General features: G+C 38.1%; 1 protein-coding gene and 1 long non-coding RNA gene across 4 annotated transcripts in view; one reads left to right on the forward strand and one right to left on the reverse strand.

The window, feature by feature from the left end:
• Positions 1-22,373, forward strand: part of SYNE1 (spectrin repeat containing nuclear envelope protein 1) — a 319,748-nt gene that overhangs the window by 251,937 nt on the left and 45,438 nt on the right. Inside the window, exons 110-123 of the mRNA XM_075035971.1 lie at positions 371-553; positions 1,847-1,996; positions 3,018-3,194; positions 5,751-5,906; positions 9,563-9,718; positions 10,459-10,629; positions 12,128-12,261; positions 13,648-13,852; positions 15,074-15,256; positions 16,262-16,408; positions 17,443-17,597; positions 17,959-18,106; positions 20,783-20,877; positions 21,886-22,120. Coding sequence (XP_074892072.1) covers positions 371-553; positions 1,847-1,996; positions 3,018-3,194; positions 5,751-5,906; positions 9,563-9,718; positions 10,459-10,629; positions 12,128-12,261; positions 13,648-13,852; positions 15,074-15,256; positions 16,262-16,408; positions 17,443-17,597; positions 17,959-18,106; positions 20,783-20,877; positions 21,886-22,120 — 2,295 coding nt within the window. The remainder of the gene's footprint in view (positions 1-370; positions 554-1,846; positions 1,997-3,017; positions 3,195-5,750; positions 5,907-9,562; positions 9,719-10,458; positions 10,630-12,127; positions 12,262-13,647; positions 13,853-15,073; positions 15,257-16,261; positions 16,409-17,442; positions 17,598-17,958; positions 18,107-20,782; positions 20,878-21,885; positions 22,121-22,373) is intronic.
• Positions 1-22,373, reverse strand: part of LOC142034516 (uncharacterized) — a 52,740-nt gene that overhangs the window by 22,743 nt on the left and 7,624 nt on the right. Inside the window, exons 3-6 of one of the 3 annotated variants that reach the window (XR_012651673.1) lie at positions 20,718-20,851; positions 17,934-18,079; positions 15,085-15,304; positions 13,755-13,894 (exon numbers count right to left, since the gene is read on the reverse strand). This is a non-coding gene — a long non-coding RNA (uncharacterized LOC142034516). Of the gene's footprint in view, positions 1-13,754; positions 13,895-13,927; positions 14,111-15,084; positions 15,305-17,933; positions 18,080-20,717; positions 20,852-22,373 lie in introns of those variants that run through there. The other 2 variants (XR_012651674.1, XR_012651675.1) reach the window with 2 other exon arrangements.

The following is a 22,373-nucleotide window of genomic DNA, read 5'->3' on the forward strand; positions in this document are numbered from 1 at the left end:
TTTTCTCTCCAATTACAAATAAATAGTCAAGCAATTATATGGTTATACTTTTTCTCATCGTTGAAGTAGTGACTATGCAAAAAAAAAAAAAATCCACTTCTATAGGTGAGCTGTCCTTCAAAAACCTGATGTGTATGCACATTAAGTACTCCTTTGCTATATGCAATGATTGTAAAGCTTGATGATTCTGAAAACAGAAAATGGTTTTATGACAGTAAACAATTGTTGCTCTCAATTGGTCTGAAGTGTAGCTGCTAAACACTAAAGTACACATTTTTAAAGGGAAGGGAGGATATTCTTAGCTTTCTGAGGTAAAGTTTTAAGTACAACAAATAGTTGATTATTTCCACAAAAATGGTTCTCCTTACAGGAGTTTTCAAAAGAAGTGGATGCTAAATCATCACAGAAATCTTCTGTCCTGAGTACTGGGAACCAGCTCCTCAGGCTGAAGAAAGTGGATACGGCAGCACTGCGTGCAGGGTTGTCCCACATTGACAGTCAGTGGACAGAGCTGCTCACACAAATCCCAGCAGTACAAGAGAAATTGCACCAGGTAAGGAAAGCCAGTGCTGGCCTCTCATATTCCAGAAAATTCAGACCGTATGGTTGGCACTGCCTTTGAGAGATATTTGCTCCCTTCCTCAATTTATCCATGTGAGGCAAGATAGGAACAAAGTTACTCCTGTTTTAATGTGGGAAAGCTTACACTTATGTCCAAATCCTGTAGCCATACTGTCTAACACCAATTGGTGTTAATTTCAGACTTTCACAGTTACATTTCTTAAATTTTAACCAAAGAACAGATGAGGGTTTTTTCAACATGTTGGTATGTCTTTTGGAAAAAGGAAGTTCACATCCCTGTGCCCTGCCAGGTTTGGATGGTGGTTTTGTTCAAATTGAATAGACTGGGTTCATGTCTGTGCAACACAAAATAAATCTAAAAACATTGTGCAAGGTTCCTGCTAGTGTGTGTAGGAGCAGGAGGGTTTTGGTTGTGCTGTTTTGAGGGGGGAGTTTAATGCTATAATACTGAAGTTAAAGAATTATACTGGTCTAAAAGTTGGTTTAGTATTTATTTGCTAGGAGGTTATTAGTGTAAGCCATCACTTCAGTTTATAATTTGGAATGCTCTCAGAATTAGTAATATCATTGCAATGTAGGGGGAGAGAGGAAGGGTAACTCATGTTAACTGAGTCTATTACATTAAAAAAATAATGTTGTTCAGTAGTTCTCTGAATTGTCTTGTAATGCAGAATATATATGTCTATCTAAAAATGTCATAGAAAACGTTTCTAAGTAACTAAATGTAAGCAAGCGCTACTGTATCAAATGTTGAAAGTGAGTCTTTTAAGAAAAAAACAGGTACTACTCAAAATCAGCCCATTTAGAAATCACCACACAAGAAGAGTAGTACAAAATTATTTTCCATGGGTCTATTCATTAGCCATTTACAAGGACAGGAAAAGCATAGGTTACAGTTGATCTTCTACATAAGGCCAATACAGAATTTTGGAATGAGAATGCAGAACCTTTAGGAAGTCAGAAATGAAATCATTGTGTTTGTCCAGTTTCTTTGTACAAATAAGAGTGGAAATAAAAAGCCTTTAATATAATATTTTCTTACATTGTATAACTGCATGCATCCTTATATCTCCTGTTAAAACCTTTCTTTTTATTTTTTTAATTTTTTACTTCTTTTTCTTTTTATAAACTTCAGTGATATGTTAGGAATGTAGAATAACATGATAATAAGAGCACGTAAAGGAAATGTACTATGGTAATGCAAAGCAAGGAATTCTTGTCCATTTTTTTCACAACATGCATTTTAAGTCTGTTATCTCTACAGCTCCAGATGGACAAAATTCCCTCTCGCCATGCTATCACTGAAGTTATGAGCTGGATTTCCCTGATGGAAAATGTCATTCAGCAGGATGAAGAGAACATACAAAATGTAGTAGGACAGAAAGTCATTCAGGATTATGTCCAGAAGTACAAGGTACTGAGTGGAAATGTTATTGATTTCCCTTTTGAATTACCCCCATTCAATATATATACATATGTAAAGTATAAGTGATTTAAGGAAAAAAAACCCCTTACGTTATGGAGTGGTTAGAATTGTACACAAGTTATAATTGGTTAATATTTGATAATGTGGAAAAGAAGCCCAAATTACTTTTACTCTGCTGTTTATTTATGGCAGGAATATAATTTTTAATATGCTTACCTTAATTTCCGGGTAAATCCAAACAAATATGCATGATTAAACCTTATTAGATCTGTCTTTTATCCAAAACCACAATGCACTTTGCAAATTATATAAGTTGTTTTATGAATTCTTTGCATAGTGTCACCTTCTCCTCAAAGTGTAGCCTGTTCTTGAATGGAAGGTGGCCAGTGGTTTACAGATCAAGATAATTTTGATTGGTATCTGAAGCAAAAAGGAGAGATGCTATATATTCAGATAACTATTAAGGAGTATAGATATAACACAATTTCACTTCTTTAACTATATCAGTAGCACTTTTGTAATAGATCTACACACAGTGACTTTCTTCTCAATGTCAGATTTGTTTCACTAGCCTCCTGAAAAATCATTTTACTTCTTGGCTATTATTCTTCTTTGTGTATAAGAATATTTTCCATCTTATCTGGTTTTGTATTAAAAATTGTGAGACTAAATAAAGTGAAAAAAAAAATATAGCCAATTTTTCTTAAATCTGGTCCTTGAGACCAATATCAATACGTTTACAGATGTTGGGTTTTTTTGGGTTTGGGTTTTTTTTGGGGGGGGGGGGGGGGAGGCAGATTCTTTATTCCAAAGGCAGTGTATTGCTGCTTTATTTCTCAGTATTTAGGAAAAATTAACAATGTTTTTAATTGCTGGTCAGTTGTTAAAAACCCTTTTAGCTAAATTGTGGTAAAGCTGTAATTTGTGAACATTTTTCCTCTGCTTTGCAGGAAGGTGAGAAATTATGGTACTTATGTTTGGGGTTTTTTATTCCCTTCTTTTCTTCTAGGGTTTCAAGATAGATTTAAATTGCAAACAATTGACAGTAGACTTTGTGAACCAATCAGTGCTACAAATTAGCAGCCAGGATGTTGAAAGTAAACGTAGTGACAAAACTGATTTTGCTGAACAACTCGGAGCAATGAACAGACGTTGGCAGATCCTGCAAGGCCTGATAACAGAAAAGGTAAAGAAAAAAACCTCACTGCTCTGTAGCGAACTTTCAAAATACATAGAACTATAAGATTATAATGGTTGGAAGCCTCTGCAGGTCATCTAGTCCAACCTCCTTCTCAGACAGAGCTAACTTTACAGTTAGATCAGATTGCGCAGGGACTTGCTTAGCTGAGTTTGAAAATCTCCAAGGACAGATTCCACAACTTCTCTGGACAGCTCATTCCTGTGCTTAACCACTTTTGTAGGGGACAAGTTTTTGCCTCGTTCCCAATCAGAATTTCCATTGTTGCAACTTGTGTGACTGTTATCTATTCTCCTTTTACTGCGCATCTCCAAGAATAGTCTGCCTCCGTCTTCCCCATACCTCCCCATAAGGAGTGGACAGCACAGTGAGATGCTTCCTTTGCCTTCTTTCCCCAGGCTGAATGAAGCCAGCCTCTCCTGGTATGTCGTGTGCTCCAGCCACCTAATGACCTTAGTGCCCATTCAGTCAATCTCTCCCTTGCACTGGAGGGCCCAAAATGGGTCACAAGTATCAAGAGAAGGAAAGAATTGCTTCTCTTGACCTACTGGGTGCACTCTCAGTAATCTAACCCAGGCTGCAGCTGGCCTTCATCAGCACAAATGCACACTGCTGATTTATTATGTTCAAGTTATTGCCCACCATAGCCCCTAGGTCCTTTTCTTCTATCCAGCCTGCTACCAGCCTCTGTTGTTGCACAAGGTTATTTTGTCCCAGGTGTGGGACTCTATATTTGTCTCTGCTGAATTTCATGAGGATTGATGAACCTATTCCTTCATCTTGTTGAGGTTTCTCTGAATGGCAGCCCTACTCACCAGCGTATCAACTACTTCTCCCAAATCAGTGTCATCTATGAATCTGCTGAAAGCACAGTCCATCATGTCATTCAATTTATTGATGACAGTATTAAATATCAACCCCAGGCCTGACTCTGAACATGCATCTTGTAAATAACTGCCAGACAGACACTGAAATATTTACCACTAACCTTTAAGCCTGATGACTCTGGTCAGTTCATTCATTTGTAGATCTCCCATGCAGCCCATGTCTCCTCAGTTTTGCTACCCTACGGGATACCATATCAAAAGTCTTGAAAAAGCCAAGGTAAACAGTATCTACTACTCTTCACTTGTCCACAGGGAGAGTCATATCATCATAGCAGAAGCAATCAGTTAGGCCAGGCACAATTTGCCCTTGGTAAGACCGTGCTTGTTCCTTGTTCTTTATGCGTGTGGAAATGGCTTCTGGCAGGATTTGTGGTAAGCCAGTCACCAGCAACTTCCTCCAACCTTCATGACCTTTTAAAGGTGATAGATGGCAACCTTGAAATGGTATTGACACCTTCGGATACATCCTGTCTGGTTCCGTGGACTTTTGTATGTCCAGTTTACTTAAGTAGCCCCTAATTCTTTCCTCCTCTGCCATGACTAGTACCTCTATATGCCAAAATTTGTTAATTGGGATGAAGACCTGGGAGGCATGAGAGGAGACCTTGTCAGTAAGACCAGAGCAAAGAAGACACTGTGTGCTTCAGATTATTCTGTGGTTTCCCATTAGTTGCTGATGTACTTGTGAAGAGTAACAAGAAGGGCTTCTGTCCCTCACTAGTTAGTTCCAGCCAAGATTTTGCTTTCCTAACATCAGCGCTGCATGGCCAGACCATGCTTGTAGGCCCATTCTTTGTAATCCACTTTCTGTGGACTTGTCACTTTTGTGACTTGAGGATTTGTCCTTGAAGATCAACCAGCTTCCTGGATTCCTTTGTTCTTCGGTACAACTTCCCATGGGACCTGAACAAACCAAAGTCTGCTATTCTAAGGATCTTTAGTCTTCTACTTGCTTTCCTTACTTCATTCACAACTCTCTCATTGTCACTGTGGCCAAGGCTGCTGTTGACCATCACATCCTTCCCCAGTTCTAACTAAAAGTACAGCTAAGTAAGACGGCTCATTCCCTGGAGTGGAGTTTGTCTTAAGTAATGTGAATGCTTTTTATGGCAATGCTGTTGCTTTCAAATTCTGCTTTATTATTTCTTTCTTTTTTTTTTTTTTTTTAAGAATAGAAGTGCTACCTCATTTGCCTTTGAATAATGCCTAGAACAATCAGAAAAATCTAAGTAACTTTAAAGCAGTCAGTTGACAAAGGAGGTAATATAAACCCTCATCTGCTTTACTGCATTTATATGCAAGGAATATAAAATGTATGTTTGCATGCTTAGTTTTATTTGGGAAAACCTGAGGCCCTTGATCTCTGAAAAGAATTCCACTTTATAAAAATGTTCTGGTATAGTGCTAGCTTCTTTCAGTGTGTCATAATATTTTAATATGTTATCGCTATATAATTATTTCTGGATAAAGCATGTTTTTTGTTATGATCTTTTTTACAAATAGCAGATATATTTAAATTTGAATGCATATTCTGTTTTTAAATTCTGAAAGAATTGAATATTGAGAAGGCACTGGTCAGCATTGATCTTCACTGATTTAATTGACCCAACAATAAAAGTAATTGTATGGGAAAGTATATACGCATATTTCTTTGCAGATCCAGCTGTTGGAAGGTCTGCAGGAATCCTGGACAGAATATGAAAATAATGTGCAGTGCCTAAAATCTTGGTTTGAAACCCAAGAGAAGAAGCTGAAACAGCAACAGAAAATTGGAGACCAGGCTTCAGTACAGAATGCTTTGAAAGACTGTCAGGTAATGTTCCCTTATAAATTACAATATTGTCTTTCCAACAGTTAGAAACAACACTTGATAAAGCCATATGAAATCTTCGTATCAATGAATTCAGTGGCAGAACACCTCTTTACTTCAGTGAGGTAGAGATTTCTTTCCTAAAGTGCAAGCAATAAGAAAGGAGGAAGGAACAATAATGTCCCAAAGATATTTAAAAGCAACCAAAGTCCTTGTTCTTTTTGCATTGTGTATTAAAGCATGGACATTTCCAAGCATGCCAGGTGTACTGAACTAGAAGGCCATCAAAGGAATATGTTCCCATTCATCTTTAGCCAGTCTTATGGAACCTGATGTCATGAACACCATGCTTGACTATTTGGAAACTTGTTTTTCTGCCTTATCAACACCTTTCCTCCGTGCCCCTCGCCTTTTTTTTTTTCATTCTTTTTCCACGTAACTATTCGAAGAAAAATGCTAGAATCCAAGAAAGTTTTATGCTTTTATTCAAAATGTGTTAGAAATCAATTTTTTTCAAATATTGAACTATCCAGAGAAGGAAATAGTGCTGGATTCTCTTTCACTTTCAGAAGATTGAAGGAGAATCATGATTACGATGGGCAAAGACGGGAAGAGGCAAAGCGCAGCTATACATAATGCACATACATTCAGAACCACCTCAGTTTTGTGTGTGAAATTCATAGAAGAACTACACAGCAGTGAATAGGGTACCATAGCTGACTCTGAGTATCTTACTCAGAATAGCACATATTTAAATAGTTAGAAGCTTGCTTCTGGACCTCTCAGGCTAGACTTCAAGCTTATAGGTGTATAAGCAAAACAAATTTTTCTGAATTTATAAACAAGGCCTCTACATGGTATCAAGCATCAGATAATTTTTGCTCAAAAATGTTTTGTTCTACCAGACACCAAATAATAAATTTCACACTAGATCAAATGTGTAATTAAACCCTGTCAGGACAGCTCTATGCCCAAAATCTTGGTGTTCTCATCCCCTTAAAAGGGAGTAAGGAAGTGTGTTTATCTTGGTGTGGCTGTCTTTCCTGCATGCATTTAATGAATGGGATGAATGTGATCTAGCTTTTAAGTCTTCACAAACAGAACAGCTGGACATCTATTCAAATGAAATGCATAAGAGAATTTAATCTATATTCAGTGTATTAAACCCATCTTTGTTTCTGTAAAGGCAAATAGTCAGTTAGGCTAGATATGATAGAAGTCAATTTTTTTTTCCGAAATTCTTGATCTCAGTTTTCAAACTGGTTGCAGTGCTTAGTTGCAATTCAGGTATCTTTATGGTTTCAGCACAATAAACCCATACAACTAAAGTAAGAGTAATTTAGCATAGCCTGATATAATCAGCATGCTGTGCTTGGCTGGAGTTCAAAGCTGAACCTGATTTATCACCTTTATGGTTCCTTTTGGTCAGGGAAGTTAGCAAATACACTTGGGGAGTCAGTTATGAATGACAAGACTTTGATCAGCAGAGAAACAAATTGTTTAAGAAATAACTGTATCAGACACTCCCAGGTATCCAGTTCAACTAGTACAAAGGCTGCAGTTTACTTATTAACCAATGTTAGTTGCTGTCTAGCGTCATATTAATCAGTGAAGGCAACCATTTTTTCCCATCACAGATCAGAAACAGTAATGTGTCTTTAATTCAGTTATGAGTTTAAAATGATGAATAGGAAACCCCTTTTCACAGAGAACCAGAAATATTTGCTGTTCTTGGTGTTTGAAACTTTTGCCCATTTTACATTCTGAATTTTGGAGCAACCTTGTACAAACTTAAATGCCTTTTTTAGTGTTAAAATCCACTTTTTGAAAAGTCAGATTTACTAGATACAACTTAGAAGTGTTTGCTTTGTTTTCAGCTGGTAAAAAAAAAGATGTATTATTCCAAGACTGTAGCCTGGAACAAGGTTATGCCTACAAGTTTGAAGAAATGTAAAATAATAGAGAAGAAAAAACTAAGAAAAAACAGTACAGGAAAAATGCTCTCATATATATGTATATAGACAGAAGTGTGTTGTATGTGTGCAGTGACAAATTCTGTTAATATAAAGTGTTTCGAAGACTGGGCACAATTTTGTTCTAAATACTCTCCCCAGTACCTAAAATGTAAATTCTGTTACGGCAGTGGTTCATTTGGTGTTGTTGGGTTTTAGGGGATTTATAGGCAGAGTAATTTATTGAAAGACATGGCTTTTCAGTTTGCCCGGAGTTTTGGTGTGTTGTTTTCTTTCCCTTATGATCCATCCCTCTCAGTAAGGAAATGTTTGCAGAAAATTAAAATATAACCTGAGACTGCAAGATGTACTAATTAATGTAGGGGCATCACAAGATTGCTCTCACCTCTCTGTCTGCTTTCCGTATTATGCTGACTACTTTATCTCCAGACAGGTAAACACAAATTTGTGCTGGCCTGAAGGCTAGAAGCCATACTTCCCTCCTCTGCTCCGACTCAATGTTTGCACTAGCTGAAGCTCCACAGCTTCCATATGAGTCAGAGCATTGCAGGAGATCCTTGGATCTCCCAGCACAGTGCTGTGAAATGATATAGGTAGTTTCCTCATTAGCAATGAGCTTATGGGAGCATGCTATATGACTCACAATTGCTCACCAAGTCTTCTTGTCCTCTCTCCTTCATTTTGTAACTTCATTCTCATGCTATTGAGGCATGAGGGAGATCACAGGCTTTGTGACTAGCGAATGTTACATACCAGAGCTTCTGCACTTCACTTGTTGATAAAACGTGATAAAACTGGCAAACTTTGAATCAGCATTTCCACGGCCGATCTAGGTTCATCTTAAGTCAACAACACAGTCAGCACTTGCCTGAAGCAGCAAAACAAGCCACTAACAAGTTGTCATGGCCTCAGTGCTTATGTACTCAGCCCCGTCATCTTCACTTGTTTTCACGCCAACCGTTTATTTTCTTCCCATTTTCTTGGGTCAGTGTGTGGGAACGCTGAGCAGAGCAAAATGCTATTGAGCTCATTAATGCTTCCCAATGGCATGCAACCTTGAGGAGGCAATAAGGAAAATTCCTGCAGTCAGTTGCTTGCTGTCATTGGCTGGACTCCAATGAACTTGTCATCTGGAAAAGGGGAAGGCTCACTGTCCTCGGGCGAGGGGCTTTGCTGGGACCTGGCAAAGGAATAAAGACTCCACTTCATGTGGGGAGGCATGGCAAATTGACATCTTTCCCTAGGAAGTCATTTTGTCCTTTTCCTTGGGTGGCAAAATTCAGTTTTTTCCAGAAGCTTGAGCCAGCTTTGGACTAATTAAAAAGCCCTCTCAGTGTTCTAGGACAAACTAATACACACAAAAATTTTCCCATGTATTCAAACTGCTGTCCTATTTTTAATGAGTTTTGGACTCTTACATGAGAGCAGAAGATTACACAGAAGTTTAATCTAGAGGACATGCTTCTATTTAAATTAAAGCAAACAACTATGCTTTAAAGGGAACATAAAATATTATATAAAATTGCTGATAAGTTATGATTCTCTTGAGAATACAAAGTCAGAGTATGCAAGCGTGACTTTCCTATTTTTTAAACTAAGGAGCTTATGGGCATTTTTTCTATCTCAAGGCATTACCTAGCTAATTAAACAAACAGGCAGATTCAGGTATCTTCTTTTTCTTTTCAGGAATTAGAAGAAGCAATAAGAACAAAGGAAAAAGAAGTAGAAAATGTAGAACAGAGTGGTCTGTCTTTGATACAGAACAAGAAGGAAGAAGTCTCTTCTGCTGTTATGAATACACTGCAAGAAATTAACCATTCCTGGGCCAATTTGGATCACATGGTAAAAGAACCATCAAGGGGCAAATTATAGTTCCAGGAATAGGGAACAGAGGAGAGGGAGAATTAGCAGTTTGCAGCTAGTGGATTTCTTCTGTATTGTAGGGGAAGAGATTCTGAATTATGTCCCAGTTTCCATCCATCCCCAAGTTTGTGTGTACACTCCACATAAAATGGGTATAATATTTCCTATTTCAAGGATGCTTTTGATTCTTGTAATTGAAGCTTTTTAGATGCTTCTTGATATTTATTGGAAAGGTACCAAATGATCTGTAAGGAACATTTTCAAGCACACAGGTCTCACAGAATAAGTAAGAGATCAGCATTAATTGTTATCATCCAAAGCTTGATCAACATCAGTCCACCTTCTCAGGAGGAACGCAGTGTGTTAGCGCTAGCCTCTCTGCTGACTTTCATAGGGTGATTTGCCTGCCTTAGGGACATGTGTTTCATAGTCTTAAGCAATTTCTCTTGGTCCTGCTTTGGACCAAACTAGAATGGACTTGATATCTTCTCAGTCCCTGCCATCCTAGCTTCATAAAATCAAGCAGAAGTTTATGCTATACCCAGTGTAAGCCCAGCTGATGGTTATGCAAAATCTTTGTTCTCCAACAGGTTTAAGATTAGGCATGTAGAACAAGTAATATCTGAGATCAAAAGGAAGGAAATAATTTAGAGAAAACTGAAATATCCTGAATGCTTTTCATTTACTTTTTTTTTTTTTTTCTGCCTCCCTCCTTCTAGGTTAGCCAATTGAAGATGTTGTTGCAATCTGTTCTTGATCAGTGGAGCATTTATAAAGTGACTTATGAAGAACTGAATAGTTACCTGACAGAAGCCAGATATTCTTTGTCCCGGTTTTATCTTCTTACTGGTTCTTTGGAAGCTGTGAAAGTCCAAGTTGGTAACCTTCAGGTGAAAAGAATACCATGCCTCTTGACATACTAAGGATGGATTCAAGGATTAATTTTGTTCTCATTGCATGGGTGCAGCTAACTATACATTTTGGTTCATAAGAAATGGAAGTACAGACATACTGGCACAGTAAAATCACATGACATTAAGAGAACACTTTATCAAATAGCCATTGCATTTTTCATTTAGCAGAAAAATAAAACGGTGATAGTTGTTTTCTCTTTGGATATTTTATGCTGTTCTTTAAATTTTGAGCTGTACTGTCACATCGTTAAAAGTTTTTAAATCATGCTACTGACCATTGAAACTAAAGTTTCTCACTCTGCTTCATCATGCTTCTGAGCTACTGGTGCATGTTAAGATCACATTTTAAATGCCCCCCCCAACCCTGTGGTTGCAGTAGATTGAAGATAAAGAAAATAATGTTCCAAAAGCTAAGACACTCATGTTCAAGTGAATTTCCACTGTAAGAAAAGCATAAAATACAAGACTCCTGTCTATAATTATAAAATTATAAATCAATATTAATTGAAATAAATTAATTTAAATAATTAAAATTATTAAAATTTTTGTTCTATTACATAGAATAACCTTTTATTTCAAACAAAGTTATTGTCTTTGGAATCAAAAATAATTATGCAAACATTTCCAGATGCTTAAAGTAACAAGAACTAGTGTTGTTAGTATTTGCCAGCAAATTTAAGTTTACATTATCATTTAAATATTTTGTGTGATTTGAAGTCCAGACATATATGAAGCCAAATTCCCTAAGCATGAACAGCACTTTTCAAACAAAGATTTAAAGAGCATCCATCAATACGCTTAACAGCCACTCTTCTAGGTTTTCACTTTTTATGTGTCAGAGAGGAGTCATCAGTAAACCAGTAAGTACAGAAAATTACTTTTTTGCTTATTAAGATTTAGACTATACTATTTAATCAGGTTGAGATTTGCTGGTCTGTTCAAACTGTAACAATACGCATACAAATATTTAAGGTTTTAAAAAAAAGGAGCGTTTTCTGTGCCAGCGTTACTTCAGACTGATAAATGAAAGAGCAAGAACCTTATTTTCAGAAGAAAGTTTTTTTTATGCTGTTACTTTTTTCATCTCATTCTAAACAGGAAAATGTTATTTTATTTATTTTCATCCATGAGTTAACTTTTTATTTATGAAGTAGTTCCATGCACTTACTCCTCCTGTGCAAGAATAATTGAATAAGAATATCATAATTGAATAGAATAATTTCTTTTACAAAATTTTTACATATTGCGAACATATTAGGTTAAAATTTACTTTTTCCTACACCATGATATTGAATCAAATGAATCTAACAAGAGTCTTTATATTAAACAAACTTATGTTTAGATGAAACATGTGAAATCAAGTTTTGCCTTCATAACCTGCATGATGTAATTGATACACACTATTTCAAAATGTTTCTACATCATACGATTGTAATACCTCATGTATCTTATTATTATTATTTTTCTGTTTTAGAGCCTACAAGGTGAATTGGAAAAGCAAGAAAAAAGCTTACAGAAATTTGGTTCTGTGACCAATCAATTGTTGAAAGAATGTCACCCACCAGTGACTGAAACACTTACCAACACTTTGAAAGAAGTGAATATGAGGTAGAAAATGTCTGTGTATTGAACTTTACTCTCAGTGGTAAATTTGCATTTATCCATTGACCCAGTTGTCCATCGTTTCTATTTTTGCCATGATTTATTATTTTATGGTTTTGGAGGTTTGGGGGGCTTGTGGGGGTGGGCAGGGTTATTAATTTTGCAGAGGGCTGGAGCAGAACTATCTCATTTACTACTAATGATAAATGAAACATCATTTTCTCCAGAAAAGTATTTGGACATTACTGTCAGTAGTTTCGCTCCATGCATGGCTGCCAACCAAGATTCATAAATACCATGCTGGAAAATAATACTGCACTTAAAATGCGAGAATTCTGTCTGAAAATTTTGTTTGCTATGCATGCACCAGGTTCCCCAGATTTTACGTTGCTAATTCTAGTTGTAGGAAGGGAATGATAGGCCAGAAGTTCTAAGCCTTCACCAGTAGCTTGGCAAACAGCTTCCCCAGCTTTGAATCCAGGCCAGAACTAGTGTAAGGGTTTACTCAGAGAAGCAACAGAAAGGCAGGATGCAAAAGCAAAAACTAGTTTGGTGGAAGTTGGGGGTTTTTTTCAAAACACAATCATGCCAAATTTCTTTTAATCTGTGGTCCATCCTGTCCTAGAATCTGGAAGTGGAAGAAGGGATTATTCACCCCATTTCAAAATAGTTACTGTAGGATTTAACAGTTTCAATGATGACTGACAGAATTTTCACTTCACCATTTTTATAATATAATAATAATTGAAAAATATTGTGGTTTCCTTTAGTACAAAAATAATGAGGCAATTTGATAAATACCAGCACATTTGAGAAAGTACATATTTCTGGTTGCCATTAGAGCTGAGAATTCAAAGGGCAATTAGATATTTATTTGGATAATAAAAATATAAAGAGTTTTAATAGGTCTGGGAGTTTTTTAGAAGGGAGTTATGCAGAGCTTTATGACTTCAAATATTCTGTCAGGGTTTGGGAGGAAATTGCAGCAGAAGAAATGGTTTCTTGTTTACACCTGGTTTGGACCTCTTAGGCCCTTGCAGGAATCTCATACTGGTAGTTCATCATCAGTCATGGATGCTCTGTGCAGTGAACCAAAGTGTGCTAAGTGGAAATAGCAGGAGGTTCACTTCACAAGGTGCACTCCAGCTCTGACCTCAAGCATTAATATACAGCATCCAGGATGTATCACAGATCAGACCTGCTGTGACAGGTCAGGTCAGCCTGTCAGCATATGTCTTGGATTCCTTGTTTTTTTCCCCAAATGTCTGGATCTTGATTATTACCAAATTTCTTAAAAGCCAAAAGACCATGGGAAATGGCAGAGAGGAAGAAGGGCAGGGATAGTTTTTGTGGACTCCAAGGCTTCGATCATTCCTCCAATCTCTTCACCAGGTGGAACAACCTTCTGCAGGAGATTGCAGAGCGGCTGCGTGCCAGTAAGGGCCTCCTCCAGCTGTGGCAGAGGTACAAGGACTGTTACCAGCAATGCTCTTCCACTGTCCGTCAGCGGGAAGACCAGGCCAATGAGCTCCTGAAGACTGCCACCAACAAAGACTTTGCTGATGATGAAGTTACTACTTGGATTCAGGACTGCAATGTATGTTCAGTTAAGCTTTGCAGTTTTTCACGGCTCTGTGGGCTAAAAATCACAAGAGGCTCTCCATTACTAAACTCTATACTTGGTCTATTGGAAACTTGCGTACAAACACATTTCTTTTTAGTGACGCATCTCAGGCACAGGAGAGACAGCTTTATGTCTGCTACCCAAATCTCATGAGTTTCTCATACTGTTCCTCCGATCCCTCCATTACTTGTTGTGGCGTTGTTTCAGAAGCTTGTATCTGAAGTCATCTCCCTGGAGAAGGTGGATAATTTATATAATTTGATTCATTCTTAAGTCCCTGCTTATCGAAGGGATTCTTTCTTGGGAAAATATCTCTACCAAATCTATTGAGTTCCTTATAATAGAAAGGAACACAAGATCCTTTGACTATATTCCCACCAGTCAAGGCTGTTCAATTCTGAATGAAAAGAGACTGTGTATTTTCTGGGGATGTCTTTATCCTTCCTTATGGAAGGACACCATTTACTCTGAAACTTTGAGATTCTTCCTTTTTCAAGACTGTATCTCAAGGCAGCAGGATAGTTTATCTCCTATCTGTGGTTACATTTTGCTTCTTTGGAGCTTAAGTTAATGTTAAGTGTCATTGACATAAAACGTTAGTTGTCTTAGTGTAAGCAAAACAATTGCAAGGAGAAAAATTAATACATTAATGAGCTTTTTGAGCATTTGCTGCCATAGTCATCTGGATTGGCAATTCAAATTGTTCAGTTCAAATAATTTCTTCATTTCCTGATGTCCCATTCTTTAACCATTATGTTAGGCCATTTACAAAAGTTATTTTTTCATCCCTCCTGGTAATTCATAGCAGGAAAAAAAGGGAGGTCTCGTCAGACCTGAACTGACCCACAGTGAGGGCTGCCACTGCTTAGGACCAGCGTGTCAGTAGATTCAAAACATTTGTTTCAACAAGTATTGCCTCATCATTAACTCAGACTTGCTCAGAGGTAGCTGAGCAGTCACCACTTTTCTGTTCCTCTGTGCACAGGTACTTTGACACATTTTTTTTATTCTGCTCATTATTTCCTTTTCATACAGTGTGAGTGGATACTTTGGCATTGAAATACAGTAGTAAATGTAAGTTTTTCATACAGTGGTGGAGTTCAGTCATTTCATTCCTCCTTTAAATCAGGGGAGGATGACATCAGTACAGTGTCAGGTTAACTATTCATATCTTTATTCAATATGTTGCCACAGGATGTACTCACAGATTTGAAGACAGCACAGGAGTCACTGGTTGTTCTTCAAGAACTGGGAGAAGAGCTAAAAAGCCAGGTGGAGGCTTCAGCAGCAGCTGCCATACAGTCTGATCACCTTTCTCTGAACCAGAATCTGTCAACCCTGGAACAGGCTCTCCGCAAGCAACAGGCTGTACTTCAGGTGTATAGAGAGTGTTTTCAGTCCTTGAATCTGATCATCCCGTGGTACCTGAAAACACATAAATTACCTAAAACTGCCTGGGAAAAGAGGGTGGTGTTACCTGTTCGTCAGCATTTCCTAGACTTCCCTGCAAGCCAAAACTGAGATTAGAAAATACACTCAAGTCCAGCATAGAGACCTTCTAAGAAGGTCCAAATTCTGGGGAAAGGATAGCAAACCTCATGGAGGAAAGCGTCTATCTGGAATGCCAAGGGCACCATGCTTTCTTCAGGCAGCAATAGTGCTAACAGCTGGATCCACAGCTACTGCTCCCCAGAAGACAACCTCTCTTCCCAGCTAGTTCTTTAGCAGTAAAACAAATGAGACGTTCTGAATAATTGTGTAGAATTGATTTTTACAGTTCCTATTAATGTTAGTGACCAGGCTGACACCTACCATTTGTGTCAAACCCTGTTCAGTAGATGATGCTAATTGCTTGTGTAACCAGGGACTAAAGAGCAACAAAGAAGTGGCAGAATGTGTTCCATAGGAAAGTATATGGGTGAGAAAGCAACAAAGTTAGTAGGTTCTGTTTGGGTGGCAAGAGGATTTACCCAAGAAATCCAGTATTGTCTAGAATGTGCTTATAACATCACTGTGCTCTGAGGAGACAAAACGTAAGAGGAGTTTTTAATTTAAAATTGCAATAATAGCAACTAGTGGTTCTCTCTGCTGACAATAAATTAAACAGAGGAGTTAGTTTCATAAAAGAAAGGTAGAGAAGGTTATCTATTTCAAGGCAAGGAGATATTTTGTTGAAGTATTGCCTTTTTGCTATGATCAAAAATCCTCTGTTCTAACCTAAAAAAAACCCGCAATAATTCCACAGTCTGTGAGCAGAGCAGCAGTTACAATTGCTCCTAGCCCTTATGGCTGTTTGCAGATCTCTAATGAGAATAACCAGGAATGTAACATCAATATGGATGCTATGGGCCGAAGTTCTTAAACTGTGGGTTTCTATTCAAGGCTGGAGTGCTGGACTATCAAACCTTTGCCAAGAGCCTGCAAGTCCTTGAGGCCTGGATAACAGAAGCAGAAGAAATATTGAAAGGACAGGACCCCAGTCACTCATCTGATCTCTCAGCAATACAGAGTAGAATGGAGGAACTCAAGGTGACTAATAAATGCAGAAAGTGTTGAATTTTTTCTGTTGGCCTTGTTATTTGTAATACAGGGTATGCACAAATATCGTACAATCATTCTGTACGTGTTAAAGAATTGTCACTCATGCAAAGTGTAAGAGTGAGAATTTAGAAGTTTGATGGCTGTCAAGGAGTGATTGTCCATGTTACTTTGCCCCTGAATAAAGAAGAAAAGGAAAGCCAAACTGTTTAGAAATCAAACCAAAATGGGAATGGAAATTTTAGCAGTTTTTGGAGATTTCCTTCATCTTGTTTCCTCTCGTCTTTTTTTGAATTTATGCAATTCGTGTCTCAGTGGTATTTAGTTTAGGGATGAAGTCATCTATTCATTTTGGGTATCCTGATATACTGAAGAAACATTCATACTGTGTACTGTGTGATCTCCATTTGAGCTCTTTCACTCTTTCTTTTTGTGAGGGCTTTTTTTTCCCCTCTTCTTTCAGAGGTCCTGACAGGAAGTTGATTAACTTTGCCATCTGGGCTGTTTTTGTCATTTTAATCTTCAATTATTTTTCTATCAGGATTAATTATACACTTAATTCCACTTTGGGCATGCTAAAAACCAGGACATTTTCCTAACGTAGTGAATTGGATATTTCTGTACTGCAAAACAAAAAACTAAAAATAAAAAGTTGAATAAGTTCAATGGGAATGTGCCAGCCTAACAGTCAGGAAAAAGGCTCACTTTTCTGACAATATATACATATAGTTTCAAACACTAGCCTACTTTTGCATCTCTGAGTGGTAAATCCCCAATTCAGCAAAACACTTCAGTGCAATTTGAGTTTACTTCTCTGTGCATGTTTAAACACAAGCATAAATCTTCTCCTGCTCTGGGACCAGAGGCTGAAAACTAAATGCAGTTTTCCCTGGCATAGGGATTGCTTGCCACTTGGTGGCAACCAAGACCATTCCCAATTTAACTGAGTGCTAGTTCATGATTTTGCAGTCTGTAATAGTGTAATTACTGAACTTCCTAGTTATCACTGTTATTGTTTGTTGCAGAGTCAGATGTTGAAGTTCAGCAGCATGGCCCCGGATTTGGACCGTCTTAATGAGCTGGGTTACAGGCTTCCTCTGAATGATAAAGAAATCAAAAGGATGCAGAACCTGAACAGACATTGGTCTCTGATCTCATCTCAGACTACAGAGAGATTCAGGTGGGGATAGTTTAAGATTGTTTTATAGTTTTCTTAGATTACAACAGCTAGAAAGTATACCTTTTGCAGGATAAAAAAACGTTTTAGATATTTCATTAACCAAAGCCCCTTTTCTTTGGTGTACTTATAATTGAGAGCGAAGCCAGTGAGTTGAGATGTTGGTTTTGCCTCACATGAACAGAATTTGAAATGAGGAAGACTGCCACTTTTCAAAATATTGACTAAACAAATTGAATGAGGCAGCTGAGTGGGAAAAGTGTTACCATGTGTTTTGGAATTCTGCTGGAAAGTTTTTGCAAGACTCTTAACACTGTGTGTGAGAGGAGGAGACCTTACCTGAATGCATCTGTCTTTCTTTCAGTAAGCTGCAGTCTTTCTTGCTGCAGCAGCAGACCTTCTTGGAGAAATGCGAGACTTGGATGGATTTATTAGTTCAGACTGAGCAGAAGCTGGCTGCAGAGATTTCAGGAAATTACCAGAGCCTTTTAGAGCAACAGAGGGCACATGAGGCAAGTCATCATGTGTATTTATACATACTTACAACACATACTATTTATACATAAATGGAATGCACATTCTTTTGTGGAGTAATAAAATAATATGCCTTGAATTGAATTACATTTGCGTGCACTGTCTGAAGATATCTTAACTTAAAAACAGAAGCATGCAAATACGTCAGTAACACCCAGTTTGGGGGAGGACTTGAGTATCTGTCTGCATTTGTGTATAATGTATGCTTATGACTGCTTGTCTCCTGCATTTAGTCTACTTCAGATTGGTTTGTACCAAGGAAATCAAAGGTTTTATTGGTCTTCCTGTAGAACCTAACTATTCGCATGCAGTTTGGCCTTTGTCTTCAGTCCTAACTGGACAAAATCTCTGTTCTTTCAGTTTATTCTGATTTTGTTTGTTTGTTATTAAATTGCCAACATACATGGCATCTGAAGAGCATGTTAAAGGAAGACTTTTCTGTCAAATACTGAGTTATAAAACTCATCATGGGACCTCCATTTGGTAACATTTCCTTGGGGAACAAACTGATTTGACCTTTGCTGTATGCTGGAGTCATTTGACTGTAACAAATCAAGAACTAGCGTTTTTACTAGAGGATGCCTTTATGATTCTTCAGTGAAGTCAAGTGTTGCACATTTTTTCTCCACCCATATTGTTATTGCCAAGAATCCTGGTAAAGATCAAGTAAGACAAGTCAATTTTCATACCAAAGCTCCCATGTGGCCACAGTAGTTTCAGTTCCCACAACTTTTTCAGCTGACCTACCCAGAGATTCAGGCCAGATCATAGGGAGAGTCATGTCTTCCCCCTGCTCTTGCCTTATATCTCACAGCACAGTGTTTGGATGAATGTCTGATAGCAGAATGTAGTCACAACTGATTTTGCTTGCTTTAGCATACATTTGCTTTACCACTTAACTGTCTTTGCCTTTACAAATGTCATCCATTTCATCTCCTCTTGGTGCTGCCAGCATTAACTGGACAGTGCCTTTGTAAGTTGAGACATCTCAGGTCTTTGAGATTTGAATGTCCAGAAATCATTACTAAATGGATAATTTCCTACTGTTGTTGCATCCAGTCATAGATAGAATTTTTTGAAAAAGGTTAATGGCAATCTTCTTGAATTCAATTGTCGTGAGATCTCAGCTTAATTCTCTCCTGAAACCTTGGTCTGAGCAGTTAGCTCAGATGAGTATTACTCAGGCACTCTGTTGAAGCTTTTTTTATTACAGCTATGAAGTCATCCCTCAGAATTTAGACAACTAATATCTGATTTTCTAAATGTTGTAAACTATATTTTTTTTTTACCTAAAGCTTTCTGGCATTTTATATAATCTGTACGTATTCAGTACTCAATGTTCTTTGCAGTGCCTCCTGATACTTATGAAGAATTTTCTTTCCACTCCTCACAGATGAAAGGGTCAAATCTAAACTTCTTGAGATGAATTTCCAGATTGTTTGGCTTTGTATTTTTGAAGATAATGAGAAAATATTCTGTTTCCACATGCATTCCCAGAATGGATATTGAAATGCCACCAGCTCTGTTACCAGCTTTCCAGTGCTGACTCATAATTTTGCTGGTGTTTATTCAAAGAGGACACTAACTACCTCATTGGCCTTATTTAGAAATAACTTCCCAGTGAAATTTTACAAACCAACAACACGGAGGCGATAGCTTTTTCAGCTATCATGCACTAACACTGGCATCTGCATCAGTCTGTCAGGAAGATCTTGCAGTCGTTCTTGTGCAATTCTCCAGATATCCATTTGCAAGCCTGGTACATTGCTTGGGACTCCCGTGCAGTGGGAATGCACCAAGACAAGCATTTGAGAAAGTGCTGGCAGGGGAAGGGGAAGTTCCTTGCCAACTCAATTACTGAAATTTTTTCCAGTGTGCTGGTATTGTGCATTCCAACATCTGCCCTCCTTTCCTCCTCCTTTGAATTCCTATTTCTGCGATTCATAGTGATCTACCTATGAGAAGAAATTGGGGAGGCAAGTGGTCCCACATAACAGAGTATTCCTCTTGTGTACAGAGACAGTGTACGTGCAGGGAGCCAGTGGAATTTGACAGAAATGTCTCTGCTTTGGGGTAGGGCTTGAACACCTCCACTCTAATCAGAGTTCCTCATGCTTGATAAACTTTTGTTTCACCTATTCTCTTAAAAAAATATTAAAATTATCACTTTGGGGGGGGTTGGGTTTGTTGGGTTTCGGTGGGGTTTTTTAACCAGTTGAGTACTGTTTACTCTCAATCTGTCAACAATGCTGGTAGATGCTGTTTGCCTCCTGTGCTTCACCCATGCCCCCCCAACTTGACAGGAGTAGATGTGACAGGAAGTAAAATATCTGCTTTCTTGGTCAGCTTTCTGAAATTCCCAACCCCACAGTGTTGTGGTTTTGTTCATGAGATAATAGAGCAATTAGTTTCCCTCTGGTTCAGGCTCAGTCATTCATAAGAGCCTAGGTATTCAAAGAACACTATCAAATACTCTGCAAGAAGTAGCTCCACAATAAGATTTTTAAATGTGTTTCTCTTTAAGTTCATGACAAAATTCCCATTGGATTAATTTGAAATGAGATTAAATACACAAAAACTCATTCTTACCAGTGCATACAGATAGAATTAAAATGTAAGATCTTGTTTTAACATCCTTGTCTCCTGTACAACAGCTATTCCAGGCAGAGATGTTCAGCCGCCAGCAGATTTTGCATTCGATTATCTCTGATGGGCAGCACCTCCTAGAACAAGGACAGGTGGATGACAGGTAGACATTCCTGTGTTGTTGCTGCTGGTGGTTATGTGAAGTAATACTTAGACTAGTGGGGGACTTCTGAACAGAGAAAGTAGCAGATGTCAGTGCTCAGATCATGCTCTTCTGAGGTAGGATTACTATCACTGTGGTTAAGTTATTAATTAGCCAGTTCTTAAATAAGACAGTGTTCTTTAGGATGCTATGGGGTATGTGAATGTGTGAATGCATTTGGGAATACAACAGCCTTGAGGCTGCTTCTCTGACAAAGATTTGTCTTGGATTATCAAGCATGTTACGTATATGTCTATTTTGATGTACTTTCAAAATGTCACTTTCACCAAAGGAGCCTGCAGTGACAGATTTAGTGAGTTACACTTGATTTATGCCAGCTGGTGATTTGCCTCTACCAAGAGGATTCCCTACTACTATTTAAGAACACCTGCAACCTAAATGGGATGGAATAGGAATTCATTGCTGTCTGAGATTTTATTTTAAATGCTTGTCATCAAATGAATGAGAATCAGTGAAACACCAATGGCTTCACACTTGTGCATATGCTTTGACTTTGCTAAGGGTTTCATGGTCCTAAGATAAACTGTTTATTGGGATGTGAGAATTTCGTTAATGCTATGTCTATCTTATGCCTGCTTTGAGGTCAGTAGTAAATCTGGGGGTGAACTGTGAAATCTCCATGATTTACCATGAATTTGACTAATCCAAACTGGCAAAACTTGTGGGTTTTCTTTGAATATTTCTGGGGAGAAGGTAGAAGAGTTTTGTGTGTTAAAGGTTTGGGGGTTTTAAGGTCTCAATAATTGGAGCCCTTTGATTCTGCCAGTACGTGAAGTGTGAAGGTCTCATCCTTAGTCAGCTATCATGAGACTTCAGTGCTTTTCTCCTAGTGTTTCGTAACTGACAGCCAGAAAGCATCTTCCCTTTCCCTTCAGTTTATTTTGTTAAACAAATAAATCAAAGTATGAAGGTTACTATGTATTTTACTTATTTATCTATTTATAATAGGGATGAATTTAATCTGAAGCTGACTCTTCTAAGTAATCAATGGCAAGGAGTAATTCGCCGGGCACAGCAGAGGAGGGGGATCATTGACAGCCAGATTCACCAGTGGCAACGCTACAGGGAGATGGCAGAGAAGCTGCGCAAGTGGCTGGTGGAAATATCCTTTCAGGCAGTGAGTGGGCTGGGCAATGCTCCTATCCCTTTGCAGCAAGCCAGAGCGCTACTGGATGAAGTGCAGGTATGTCCAGTGTGTTTGAAGAAAGAGAAAAAAAATCCCCACCTTTTTTATAGCCTTCATCATTCAAAACATTCTTTAAAAATGTATTGGATTCAGAATATCTGCTTTGCAGAAAGCAATACTGGATGTTAGTTCTTCTGTGGAACTGGCATAGCCTCAGAAGCAGCAGTGTGGTGGAAACAAAGTTGGAGTTCACAAAGAACACGCAGCGGAGAACTTACTGGGCCCTCTCTCTCGAGCCTTGTTTGCTTCT

This window comes from Buteo buteo, chromosome 9 (genome assembly GCF_964188355.1).
Source record: "Buteo buteo chromosome 9, bButBut1.hap1.1, whole genome shotgun sequence".
Lineage (NCBI taxonomy): Eukaryota > Metazoa > Chordata > Aves > Accipitriformes > Accipitridae > Buteo > Buteo buteo.